The following is a 13,294-nucleotide window of genomic DNA, read 5'->3' as shown; positions in this document are numbered from 1 at the left end:
TGTACCTTAACCTCGACCGGAATCTTGCAGTCAGAACCGAGACAATGCACCTTAGTAGCCATCAAAAACAACTTGACACCGGATTTGCGTCTGCTACCACTCGGTTTTCAAGAGTACAGAAGTACATTGCCATTAGTATGGCAAGATGGAGAAGAGTACTCTCCAAAGTCTCATCATCTTAGTTCGCTTAAGCCTAGAATAATAGTAATAATAATCGTTGACGCAACAATCCATATTGGATCAGGGCCCTGAAGTGTGTTAGAGCACTTCATTCAAGACCATAAAGGTACACTACACTACACTGTAGGAGGCAATGTGGTCAGCATTGCGCTCGCCCGAGATTATTACCATGATTTGACTCAGGTACTCATTCACAGCTAAGTCGGCCGGTATCCGACGTCAGATCACGATACAAATCCCGCTGCCACCAGCGAGATTTGAACTGCGACCTTCCGTACGACTGCCTTGTTCTAACCACTCGGCTATCCGTAATATACACATATATTATGTAAGAATATTCACACACAAAACCTTAAAAACGAATATAATCCTTTATTATTATGTCACATTGCCATAGTATATACTTTGAAAATAATCTACTGTGAAATCCAATATGTTTTTAGGTTTGTTCTCTACAAGCTCTACCAGATAATCTGTCAGGATATGCATTATCAGTTCATTATCATTAAGATATGTTTTAATTTCGGATTGACGTGCTTCCTTCAAATCAAGTAATTTTGACTGCAGTTCAATATCGTTTCTCCAATGGTTTTCCAAACGTTCCATATATCCACATGAACGAATATTCCATGGGTAATCCTGAGCATGAACTAAGTATTTGCAGTCCTTCCACCGATGTCGAAAAATATGACCCGTAGGCAAAAAGTAGGTTTTAGACAAGCTTACAACTCTCCCATTCCGGTATATCACTTTCAATATACGAACAACTTGGACCCGTCGACTTTTAATAATCAATGTCTTACGTTTCGCAACACTAAATCTTGCTCGGCATACCTCTCCTAGGAAAAAAAAATGTTGGATTCAATACTCATGAAATACATTTTCAGTTTGTGTCAAACTGCAAAGTTTCGGATTCTACTCAGGAATATCTATTATAACTATGCCTTATCATACTTCTACAGCATGTATCCTCTAAGTCCCAGAACTATTTTTTTCCAGTTAGTCTAGCTGGAAATTACATCGTGAGACCACTAGAAGTCGTGTAAACAAGTAATAACTAAACCTAAGTTCAAATTGACAGTAGGACTGCTACCAAGCTTATCCAGTGCACCGCTAACCACGCAAGTTTTTGAATCATGGGCTCTCGTTAGAACTGAGCGCGAACCCTACTAAGGTTCGTGTTTAACGGAAGTACATGGACACTACATCAGTCATTTGAGGATTACCTCGCTCAAAGGAACGAACCTCGGCGTTGTTTATTTAAACCACCCAGAAGTTTAGAAGGTAAAAAATACAACCCATTTATTAACAGAACTTACCAGATATAAGTGTGGTCCATGTTTCCAACTCCCCTACGAATTTCAAAGTTACTAGATAACGCATCAAAAGTAAAGTAAGACCATCTGGAATCAAATCCCCGTTTACATTCTTCAGAAATTTTCTATTTTTCACGGTAGTATTGCCTTCACTTGACGATTTAAAATAAATATAATCTTTCTTATCGCGAATGATATGTAACCTCTTCTCCTTAAAATTGAAAAATAGGGCGGAAATAATATTTTATAAAAAGCATCATGAAATTAGATCGTCATTTTAGACTTGTTTATAATCATTATGAACGAAATTTATGCTATCAAATCAAAGTAGATTCTTTCACCTGAAGAGTTAATTACTAACAATCGTCATGATAAATCCTATTGATGTAGTGGTGATGTTGATTGATTTTATAATATTTTAGATAAGAATGTCATTTCGGTGACTTCAAATTGAATTTATTCCATGGGTCTGTCCGTGACTCATGGTAAGTATATTTTCAAGGATTAAGCAATCATATAAATGATTTGAGACATAGCAAGAAGCTCATCGAAGCTACCAATCTGATAGTTTTATAATTTATTATTTGTCTAAAAATGTATACCTGTCTATTATTAGGTTCACTTAAAACTTCCACTTTTCGTTCCTCAATTAGAATCAATGACTTATTCGTTATTGACAAAATCCTACTTGATGCTTCTTTCTCTTCAAAACGGAAATCTGATGCAGAGTGTATAAAAATCAATTTGCCGTTAGTTGTAATGCTTATGGTCATTTGTCCAACTCCTTCCAATCGGGATTCTCCCTCTACAATTTCTGGAATCATTGGAATGGAAGCCGTGCCATGGTGGTAGGCAATTGTTAACTTTTCATCGAAGCATATATCATATAAAGCTACGTCATTTATTGGAAGTTTGATCGATTTTTTTAACTGTGAAACATCAAATTTAACCTGCTCACATTTGTGAAATTCTTGTGCAGGATTGATAGTTCTTTCAATTTGAATATTTACATTTGAATCATTCCTACCACATCCAAAATCGGTGCACGATTCCGATAAAGGTACATCCTTTTCAATCTCTGTTGGAATCAAACATATACCATTGGTTTCAATATAATTTAGTACATGCTCCTTAGAAACTTTGGACTTTTCATCAGTAAAAGTGAATATAGAAGGTTTTTTTACTGAAATACTAGCACCGGGATAAAAATCACAATATTCTGCATTCCCGCTTTTTGACAGAGATGGAGGATAAACCAAGCTTCGTGCAACAAAACTTGACATAAAAGGATTCTCAGAGTGATTGGTGCTTAGGTAATATGACGATGACACCGAAGTCTCCTTTAGTTGATGGGCTGATTCAAATTCTTGGGGTCCAAATATATATGAAGAGGTTCGATCAATGAAAATTGTAAGCCGATCCATTATTCAAGTTTCACTCATAAATATAAAACTCTCATAAAATACAGCAAAATAACAATGGAGCTAAATAAATAGATTACTGGCGGATTGATGACATTATGTTTCGACAAATAAACTTCCGTGCCTTCTGTGTTGCCCTCGCAAAATATTTACATTTTTCTCAGCTTACAAGATATAGTATAGGCTGGACATTCTGGATCTAAGCGGATTGAAATTTTGATACTTTGGTGAGGACTGAGAAGCCTAATAGCAGTAGAGGCAGATGCCTTGGAAACCAGTTTTTGAAAGGTTTCAACAAGATTCCGGTATATGAGCATCACAATTGAGCAGTGCTAGTTGCTTTCTAATTTAAGATCAGTTATGTTTCATATTGAAATCGGCAACAGACTTAGAGATTGAAAGAAATTCCACCATTATGTTAGTGAAGGGAACAGAAGGTGCCGCAAATAACAATGATTTCGCTACCATTTCCCGTCCACTCTCTCTCTTCAACGCGATTTTGAATCATATAGCATCCGATGAAGTTCCATCACAAAATTAAAACAGACTTAATAAAATCGAATTAAAAGCAACTCAACTGATTCATTCTATACTTGAATCGACCTCATGCATGTTTTTCAATGCATTTCAAAACAAGTCGGAATACGGGAAGCTAGGCGCTTCGGGTATAAAGCTTTTATGTTCTTCTTATGCAGGAAACTTTTTTCAAACGTTTCCTCTTATATTTATTTCCGAATTCCAAGATATAAACTTGATGATAAACAAATAACTAAATAAGCTAAAAACAGGTAAACTAAGATGTTACCTTGTGACCCACCGCCCATATGATTCACTTTATATGATGATGTTAATAATAGTTGGACTTACTTCAAAGTTTTCGGAATTATGTCCTACCTTAACACTTATACTGGTGTCAAATTTTGAACTTCTAGGATGAACACCCCATAAAGTGTTTCCGGGTACATTTCTAAAATATGGTAATGTTCTATTATTAACTTTATTGGAGCAGATATCGGAATGGGATGTATTTGAGGCCTAGGTTTCATGTAGATGCATCATTGTGTTTTTTTTTTCAGACTTTTCGGTTGGGTAGGTTTTGAGAATAATACCTGTTTCATTTTTTGGGGCTACATTTGGAGCCCTCACTCTATTGTTCTAGCCAATATCAAAAATAGAACAGTCTGGAAAAGTACTAATTGAGCCCCTTCATTGAATACCCCAGACGGCTAATTCAGTAAAAAAAATGCACTCCCCTTTCGCATGTATGGGAAGCCTCCTTAAACTGGACCGAAAATGGCGCCACTATCCTATATAAAGGAATTTACAACCCACAAGTTTCCACCAAATTTCGTGATAACAGGTTCAGCCGTTTCTGAGTAAATCGGGTGGAGCAGACAGACAGATTTCAGGAAGCCGGAGGTAACCATGGTGGTGTGTTATGCCAACGACATAGCACTAGTTATGGTCGCAATGCATCTCGAAGATACGGAGTTATACTCATGCGAAGCAATTGGTGGTATTCAAAGTTGGCTAGAGAGTTCTGGTCTGGCACTTGCAGAGGAAAAAACCAAAGCGGTCCTCATAAGCAAGTGCCGTAAAAGGAATTATGCCTGCATTCAAATTGCGGATTATATCATCACTTCCAAGCCGGCCATCGAATACTTGGGAGTGATGATAGACGCGAGGCTCAGTTACAAGGAAACGTGCAGTATGAATGCGATAAAACATCCCCTGCAAGTATGGCCTTGGCAAGGCTGATGCCGAACTTGGGAGGGCCACGGTATACTTCTAGGCTGCTTATACCCAGGGTTACGAGCTCGATCTTGCTCTATGCAGCTCCACTTTAGAAAGAGGCATTATAATCCACAGGGGAACACACATAAAGGTATGTTCTGTATCTAGGATTGTCTCATGATGCTGCGTTCGTCATCTCGGGAATGATTTCGATTGACATTTTTGCAGATGAGATGCTGAACATATATGTACATCGCGAAGCCTATCTCTTCTTTATCACAGACGAAGAACGCCGTAAAGGAAAGATCTGCAGATAGATGGCAAGACCCTTGGAAACACTCAGGAAAGGAGCAGAGGACGCAGAGCACGAATTTTTCCACTGCCGAAAATTTGTGGAAGAAAGGAGAAACCTGGAAGAGACTCTAGGAGAATTGATGGTACCAGAAAATCTAGTGCGGAGAATACTAACACGTGAGAAGGATTGGGATGCGATCAACTTCAGGATCGCATCTGTCCACAGCAAACTGCGAAAGGCAGAGAAGATGAGAAAAGCGTAGTTACACACTCCGCGTAAAGAAGAAAGGTAACAAAGCTAGAGTGACCTGATTCCAACCCGTGATATAATACCTTATGGTGGTTTCACGGGGCATGGGAGGTGTCGAGGGTGGTTTTATATGTATATATATGTACCATTTACCTCTTAGTAGAGTATAGCACTTCAACTGTATATGTATATGCGACACCGTTCGCGGTTGCCTAAAATGTCCTTCAGTAAGCAGATGTCTTCACACGGTCGAGATGCATGAGGAAAGATATCATAGTCCATTGATTTCCTCCTCCTCGGTTGTAATACCGTTAAGAATCGTGGTAAGATAATAGGTGTGATAGACAGAAAGGCAGACAGGCAGTAAGGTAATAATAAGGATTTGTTTTACTCTAAACCTTAAAAATGAAACTGAATACCAGCGGTACGCTGCTCCTTAAGTCAACATCATGTCACGCTCTTTGTTGGAGCAAAATGAAGTTTGGTAAGCCTTAACGATGCTGGAATAGTTAAGGACAATAAAACTAAAATCAACCAAATTAGAAACAAACTCCAAATAAACTGAACACCTATCTAGGAATAACGGTGCTTGCCAGGAATTTGTACGAATATAACTTTCACTACAAGGAATCTATAGTAAGGAAGTTATCCAAGCAAGAAAATCTGTTGTACCACTTCTTTGTACTAAGCGTGTAATTTTCAATCGAATTTCATGCACAATATGTACCAAACGGTGTTACGTTACAGATGAATAAAGCCGTTGGAACAAATCATGCATCTAATCACGTTCAAGAGAAATACAAAAGAGATTGTTACACGCATCACTTGAGTGAATGTGGGTTGGTAATTTTTGGTGGTTATATTCCTGCTGGTGGTATTCAAATGTAAGACATCAGTTTTCTTTTTATTCCCTTGCATGTGGGAGTTGAATTGAATGAAAATAATTGAATTACCTACATATAAGCTTGAAAAAGAGAAAACCCAAAGACAAGTCTCACTAAAAAAGATCAATGCAGTCAATAAAACTTCGAATGATAATAAGTAGATAAAAACAAAACTCCTTAAAATCCATCTATTAAATTATTCCATTAGTATGTTAGTAAGCATTAAAGGGAAGAGTGCAGTAACTGCCTTATTAAACGTACTATTGAGAAAATATGCTTCAAGATGATTTTTTTAGGACAGGATTAAACTTTTATGCATATAATGTACGTCCAAATTAATAAATTTTTCGCACGGGTCTCCTTCTTTGCATACGCTTCATTTTTATCTCTAGCACAGTAACTGACATTAAGCTTTGACCTCCAGTATTTCCTCTCTAACAATTTGTTCTTGTGATGTTACTTTGACTAAGATCTTGTGGAATAATGAAACGATTTGAACCTGTCACATAAATGTGTTATTATCGGATCTTAATTGTATAAAAAGCACTCCAACAAAAATCACTATTGATTTTTTTTTCTATTCTAAACATCTATTCAATATGGCTACAATTGTGTGCATAATTATGTTCAAAACATATTATTTCCTATGATGAAGTTCTCAAAATATTGCATTGGGTGGGATGGGCGAGGGGACGAGGTCGAACGGGAGTTCCTCTGAGTGGTTCGGAGTTCTCTTGGGAGCCCAGAATAGAGGCACAATAAAGCTCTACCACTATAATTGTATTATACATACTACTCGTAGATACTACTGATTATATTATAAAATGTAGTTGAATATATCTACATACATCTATCATACTAATACCATAAATAAGCGGATTTTAGATCTAATCGAAATTCTATTAGACCCAAATTCGAAGCTATTTTTCACATTGCCCTTACCATCCATCAGAACCTTTTGGTCATTTGCATTATCTCAAAACGAATTGGTCATTTATGTAGTAGTTTATGGACTGGAATCATCGACATTATCATTTTGGCGATAACTTTGAGCTATTGCCACAATATATCATGCATCCGTATATATAGGACTCAACTCATTGGATTGAAAGTGCAGGACGCATTTCTGACTGTATGGTTCAAAACAAAGAAACCGCTTAACATGTCCACACCTTTCATTTTCCTAGCTCTTCCCTTACTTACTTACGTTACTGGATAGGCGACAGATCCTGTAATGCACCTTTCCCAAACAAAAACAGTGACCGTCTAAAGCAACAGAACAATGTACAATATTTATTGATTGATTTTTACCTATTGAACGAAAGGGTTATTTCGTTTCTGATGTATGTAAGTGTTATCTACTTTTGATACAGACTTCGATGGGAACTTTGATTTCATTGATCTTATTTATCAATGACCATTGGTAACTTCTTATATTGGATTCAAGCATCTATGGAACCGTAGACTGTCGTTAAAGTTTTATGGTCGCAATTGCTAAAAACACGGAACGACTATGAAAAGATAAATGTCTTTTCTGGACAATAGGGGATCCCCTTTTCAGTACTGATAATCCGATAGCCTTCCCATGTTCGTGCCATCCTGACGATGTGTTTTGAATTACCGCTGGTCATAGAATTCAAAGAATCGAGGGGAAGCATAAATTGCGACTAATAATTTAATGGGCAGTTGTAGATCCCTTGACCGATTAAGGGCGGATAAAGGGATAAATTTTCTTGGCCAGGATGTTTTCCTTCATATCTATTTCTTTCGTCTTGAAACTAGGATAGGACTTGGAACTTTATAAGAAACTGCTGTATTATTTTGAATTGGGGGACAAAGAAGCAAGATAGCATTACAAATCAATTCGTTGGGAAATAGAATGTTTAAGATTTGATCTAAGCAGTAACACTTGGGTAAATCATATGTTCGTATGTGGCTTTGTAAGATAATATTGTTGCTACGTTGGAAATATTTGGTTATTGGATTAGAAAATTATGAAGATTTTCATCTCAAGGTGCAAATGAATTTAACGAAAGTTCACAACCGAAGCAGATTAAATACAAAGCAATTTAGTGACAAATTGAAGCAATATATGTATTCTGGCACGGACCAATTATTTGGCTACAAAACACTTTTTTTATATAATAGTTTGATAGCAATTTGATACAATAGAATATCAGGGAATAGTTTTGTAATTTTGAAGCTGATTCATCAGGACAACTGTGACTGTGAAATTGTTTGTTTTCTCGTTCTCCAGGGGGTCACTCATAAAAGGAATATCAGCGTGCTTGAAGCAACGAAAGGCCATAAATGAACCTAATATAAAACTTTCCGAACCGTATAACGTCTAACTCTTTGAAAAACGCATCGTCTTCACAGATTAGAGTCGTCCACCGTGAAGTAAATGCAGAACCATTAAAACAACATCGTGGTCCACATAGGTTTCTAGTTCCTCTGCTATAATTGATCGTCGCCAAAAGCTGCAATCGGTCATGTTATAGAGCGAAATTAGTGCCAGCGGCAAAACGCTTTATTTTCGTGGATCAAGAGATCAAAATCAACCAAGACCTGTACTATCGTGGTATTTTCGAAGCCATAGTACTTCCGTAGCAACGAAAGTACTTTGGTTATGCGGAATAAATGTTCCCACGCTTTCCCACAAGACGAAAACCACCTAATAGTAATGGCGTGATCATTTTCCTGGCCTGAACACATCTCGTTAGATCTCACGCCGATAAATAACATCGTGTGATGGATTTTGAATGGCTGGAGTTATATATTGCAAAAGCTTGAAGCCCCTGAAGCAACCCCTGCGCCAAGACTGTTCAATTGTCGTCAGAAGAGTACCTATCATCGAAAATTTCAAAATTGCATTTGAAATATTGTAACGCCGTCAAATGAAACAACTTGGAAACTCACTGATGTTATTAATTTGTTGCTTTATTAAATTTTAATTGTTTAATTTATGATAACAAAATTTGTACGGCTATTTTGAGGCACCTTCTAATGGCGTTGGAAACGCATTATAAAAATACTACCCTTTCGAGGATTTATTTGTCGCTTTGCTTGTTTGGATGGTGATACTGGTGAATATCTGAAAGTAGAAAACATAAAATCTGCTAATAACGAAGAATACTAGCAATGATAGATTTTGAGTGAAATTACGAAGAACCAGTTTCCGTACCTTATAAAGCAGTTTATAAGAGGTGAGAATTCGAATCACTCACCTACTTATTTACTACTTAAAAAGGTACCAATCGATTTGGTGAATATTTGTCGGAATTAAATCACAATTATATGAAAAACGAAATGATTGGGTGATCAATGGGTCAATCAAGATGCTAATTTTTTTTTTCATTTTTTGAATTCAGGTGTCTCCCCTTCTAAGTAGTTTATAAGAGATGATATTTCAAGTCAATCACCTACTTATTTACTACTTAAGAGGGTAGCATCCTTTCTCCTTGAACTGAATAGAACTTCTCCTAGACATTAACTGTACTCAACTGATGACTTTAAAGCAATGCACCGAGTTTTTATTCATGTCTTTTGGGCAAAATTGTACACAACATTTGTATTGATTCATTACAAGCGACCTATGCACTTTGACCGTGTTGATTCTTAAATCCCAAAAGCATATTTATTATTCTAGTGATAGGCCTGAATTCGGATGTTTTCACATAAAATCACTTAAGATTATGTTGTTTAGCCAGAAGATTCTATTTATTGAAATATCTCATATCATGCCTACATGAATACTATTCGTTGAGATAACTTTTCAGAGTGTGATATTTGATGAGTCATACCTACTTGCATAGGCGCGTTAAGGCGTACATAAGACATTGATCACAAGCCGTATTGATTTGTTTTCGAAGGGCAAACAAATTTGGTTTTAGGGTGAAAGTAGAAAAGGAATTTTGCATTCTATTTCAATATTTCCAAAACTCATATGATATGTAAATAATTCAGAAAATCATCATTCGCTTTGTGCTACCTATTACCAGTTTCGTTGGCACATAATTATGTAAGTTACATTCCTCATATTTTTTCAACATTACTCAAAATAGATTGAAAACAATCAAAGATTTCAACTTAAATACTCAGAGAAGTGTAGGTTTTCTGTTTATAATAAAATCGCTGAAGGAAATATGAGACCAGCTTTTAAGCAGCACCTGCAGTACGTATACCTAAATTTCATTTCTGTTAGAACCCCTACCTCAGGATCTCAACTATTATGAATAACGTCAACAAATTGAACAGTAATTGACTTTTAAACATCTGAAAGGGTGAATTAATTAGAAAGTAGAGGAGACAATTGACAGATTCTCTAGAAAAATAACCTCGAAATGAGTGAATATATTACATTGGAAAACTGGTGCATGAGCTGGGCTGTGTCGTATAATATTCTTATTAAAAAAGTTGGCCATGACTATAACACAGATGCAATCGGGCTGTAGATTACATCCGCTATTCTAATACTTCAAATAATTGATAAAAAGTAACAATTAATTAACTATAGACACAATTTTGAATTTCCCAGGAGTTAAGTATTTTTTTTCTCCCTCTCTCTAATAAGATGTCTCAAAAGAAGCCAGAGTTGCTTTCATTGTAGATTATTTTTATATGTAGGGAAATTTAGCAGTCACTGCAATGAGCTGCTGGCAATTACTCAACTTCTAGGTCTTATAAGCTGTAGATATAAAATTTAAATAATTAGCAGATATTTTTTTTTTTCCATTTTTCTAAGTGGTGGGTAGGATCTTTTTTTAGAAATCGAAAAACGCCTTAAATGCATAATTATCAAGAAACACGAATAATACCACATAGACATATATTTGACAAAAAAGAGCCATAATTTTTCCTAAGAAGCTGTTAAACACATTGGGTTACATGTAAACACTTATTCTAGGTAATTTCAAGAAAACTGTTAAAGTTTATAATTTTGCAATAGGGCTGATGTGTCCATTTGGAAGCTCAAAATTTAAAATAAGTATTGTATTATGCGACGAATATTGCTCACATCGATGCATTTTGTTTGACGTGGCTCGTAATTCAGCAAAAGTACGGTTTTTAAATTGCTGTACATCATAATCTACTTCATTCTTATCAGGATTCTTTGGATAAAGGTCATCACCTGGATACACATGTAGAAAGCCGTCAGCACAATTGTATACAGTAGGATATTGTAACGTGATTCCTTGGTCATTTCGTAATTTGGCGAACTTCGTCAGGTTTTCGATATCAGTATATTCTCCAAATCGAATTAGTTCATATATTTGTGGCATAACTAAATCTATTTTTTTGTCATAAAACGACTTCAGGAGGTTTGGTGGAGTTTCCCACTGAAAAGAATGTTCAACATTCAGTTTTGTGGCCATAACATATTAAATTATTACTCACGTATGCAGACAAAACTTCTCTTCCGCATGGCTGAATTGTGGGTTGCGCTTCCACTGATACCACAAAGAATGCAGTTTGAAATCTTGAAAAAAATAGCGCATGTGTGAACCATAAAATAAGTTTACTTAATTCAGCCAATATCACCTTTTTGGAATTAAAGCAGGTGTCAACCATGCTGACCATTCGTACAGTTTCCAAATATCTGGTACCAGTTCATGCTCTCTGCACAAATTAATAAATTGTCCAGGATCTTTATCAACCATACTTTGCCATTTCTCCCGATCGTATTCCTCGATAAAACTCCCATAATCGCAATCATCCTCAAGTTGATTCTTTTTTCGACAAATAAGAACCCCAAGCTCTTCGAAAGCTTCCCGAATTGCAGTGATACGAAGTGAAATTTCTCTAAAATGCATACAGTAATATATTCATCAATGATCCTGACTATGCAGGGATTCGCATAAAAGCCACCTTTTCATTGGGGAATTTCCTAAAGTTCGGAAAATATCAGGTCGTGGACCTTTTACTTCCGTCACCTCCGACATTTTCCGTTCAGATACCCCACATTCCCGGAAGTGTTCCAGCCAGTCATGTGACTCATCCGCTTTTTCACATGTACCTCCAGGGAAAACAACTGCATTCGGCATGAAAGACATTGTTGCAGGCCTTTTGAGTACCGCAAGCTGAAAACAATACCGAAAGCGGTTAATGACTGCAAATTAAGCATTAGGACTATGGAATCTTATTGTAATAACATGGGAAGCATTCCTCACTCACAAAAAGAAAAATCTAAATGTGAAATTAGCCAATTGATTGCATTTAAATATAAAATACCTAAGATTTCCCAAACAGAATTGACTTTCAATTGCATTTGCAAACTTTTATAATTGTTGCCAATGTAGGAATTCTTTATACCGCTGAGACACTGTCTCAACTGAAATAAATTTAAAATGATATTCAAAATAAGAAAAAAACGAAGATGTTGCACAGGGAAATCCGTCAATACATCATTAGAGAGTGTAACAGTGCAGCAAGTGCAAAAAAACGTAAGGCTGGCAAACATATATATATTGAGTTTATTTGGTGGAAAAGTATTCGCCATCGATTAGTAAGAGAAAGCTGGGGTAGCATCTGCGTTATATTACTGGGAAACTGCGGCAGACCCTGTTTTCTTTCGCTTATAAGGCATAAGGATATTTGCCTTTCATCTCAAAAATAAACCATTAGAAAGCCACTGACCATATGGTTATCCTACAACCATGCGAAACACGAAAATTTCTAATCATTCTCTGGACAGTTTGAAGCATTATGTAATAAAGTTGACTCCATATCAATATATCTTGACCTTAAATTAAGCTCCCCATTACTTTACCCGGTAATTCGGAACATCAAGTTTACAAGCGTTTTTCGCAAGAATTATGAGACTCGCCGAATTTCGCCAGAGTTTCTTGTTGATAGGCATCGCGCCGTTTCTTCCAGCACTCGATTAATGAGTAGAAATCAGTCACATCTGGTATCAAGCACTTTCTACGGCTTGAAGCAAATACCTCGGAACTAAAGTCCAACTTCTTCCATTCGAAGCTCCAAGTGCCAGCATATTATCATCTGATAAACAACGCATCAGCTGATATTGACATAATAAACGTCACAGGGTTGTCCACCACAAAATGCATAACTGTAAAATATTGTGAAAAACACCATTTAGAAGGGGGAGGGTTTTTGAAAGGATTGAGTCCAGGATTAGCCAACAGTTATTACTTAGATTTTGAAGGTAGCGGAATCAGAAAAGACCATTTGCATCTAAATTATAATTCTCGA

At 36.4% G+C, this 13,294-nt stretch overlaps 2 protein-coding genes and 1 long non-coding RNA gene across 3 annotated transcripts; all 3 read right to left on the bottom strand.

Annotated features, from left to right (window-relative positions):
- Positions 1-532: 532 nt before the first annotated feature.
- On the bottom strand, positions 533-3,019 carry LOC119651956 (ciliogenesis-associated TTC17-interacting protein-like). The gene is made up of 3 exons (XM_038055812.1): positions 2,099-3,019; positions 1,500-1,707; positions 533-1,019 (listed from the first exon to the last, which is right to left on the bottom strand). The coding sequence occupies exons 1-3, from the start codon at positions 2,918-2,920 to the stop codon at positions 559-561; spliced, it is 1,491 nt and encodes a 496-aa protein (XP_037911740.1). The 5' UTR covers positions 2,921-3,019; the 3' UTR covers positions 533-558.
- A 5,975-nt stretch (positions 3,020-8,994) lies between these two features.
- Positions 8,995-9,572, bottom strand: LOC119652885. The gene is made up of 2 exons (XR_005249610.1): positions 9,264-9,572; positions 8,995-9,173 (listed from the first exon to the last, which is right to left on the bottom strand). It is a non-coding gene; the product is annotated as an uncharacterized LOC119652885 (long non-coding RNA).
- A 1,321-nt stretch (positions 9,573-10,893) lies between these two features.
- On the bottom strand, positions 10,894-13,068 carry LOC119652957 (nucleoside diphosphate-linked moiety X motif 19). The gene is made up of 5 exons (XM_038057353.1): positions 12,849-13,068; positions 11,948-12,159; positions 11,621-11,881; positions 11,477-11,558; positions 10,894-11,418 (listed from the first exon to the last, which is right to left on the bottom strand). The coding sequence occupies exons 1-5, from the start codon at positions 12,936-12,938 to the stop codon at positions 11,011-11,013; spliced, it is 1,053 nt and encodes a 350-aa protein (XP_037913281.1). The 5' UTR covers positions 12,939-13,068; the 3' UTR covers positions 10,894-11,010.
- Positions 13,069-13,294: the final 226 nt, after the last annotated feature.

Source organism: Hermetia illucens, chromosome 3 (assembly GCF_905115235.1).
Source record: "Hermetia illucens chromosome 3, iHerIll2.2.curated.20191125, whole genome shotgun sequence".
Classification (NCBI taxonomy): domain Eukaryota; kingdom Metazoa; phylum Arthropoda; class Insecta; order Diptera; family Stratiomyidae; genus Hermetia; species Hermetia illucens.
Note: the sequence above shows the minus strand (reverse complement) of the source record. Positions and strands in the feature narration are given on the sequence as shown.

Bases quoted from the DNA above. Each gene is read 5' to 3' on its own strand.
- LOC119651956 (XM_038055812.1), bottom strand. From the start codon at position 2,920: ATGGATCGGCTTACAATTTTCATTGATCGAACCTCTTCATATATATTT. The intron at 1,708-2,098 runs GTATACATTTTT...TTCAATTTTAAG, and splicing joins GTGAACCTAATAATAGACAG to GAGAAGAGGTTACATATCAT. The intron at 1,020-1,499 runs GTAAGTTCTGTT...TTTTTTTCCTAG, and splicing joins ATGGACCACACTTATATCTG to GAGAGGTATGCCGAGCAAGA.
- LOC119652957 (XM_038057353.1), bottom strand. From the start codon at position 12,938: ATGCCTATCAACAAGAAACTCTGGCGAAATTCGGCGAGTCTCATAATT. The intron at 12,160-12,848 runs GTAAAGTAATGG...TATTGTTTTCAG, and splicing joins TTGATGTTCCGAATTACCGG to CTTGCGGTACTCAAAAGGCC. The intron at 11,882-11,947 runs GTGGCTTTTATG...TATGCATTTTAG, and splicing joins GGAAATTCCCCAATGAAAAG to AGAAATTTCACTTCGTATCA.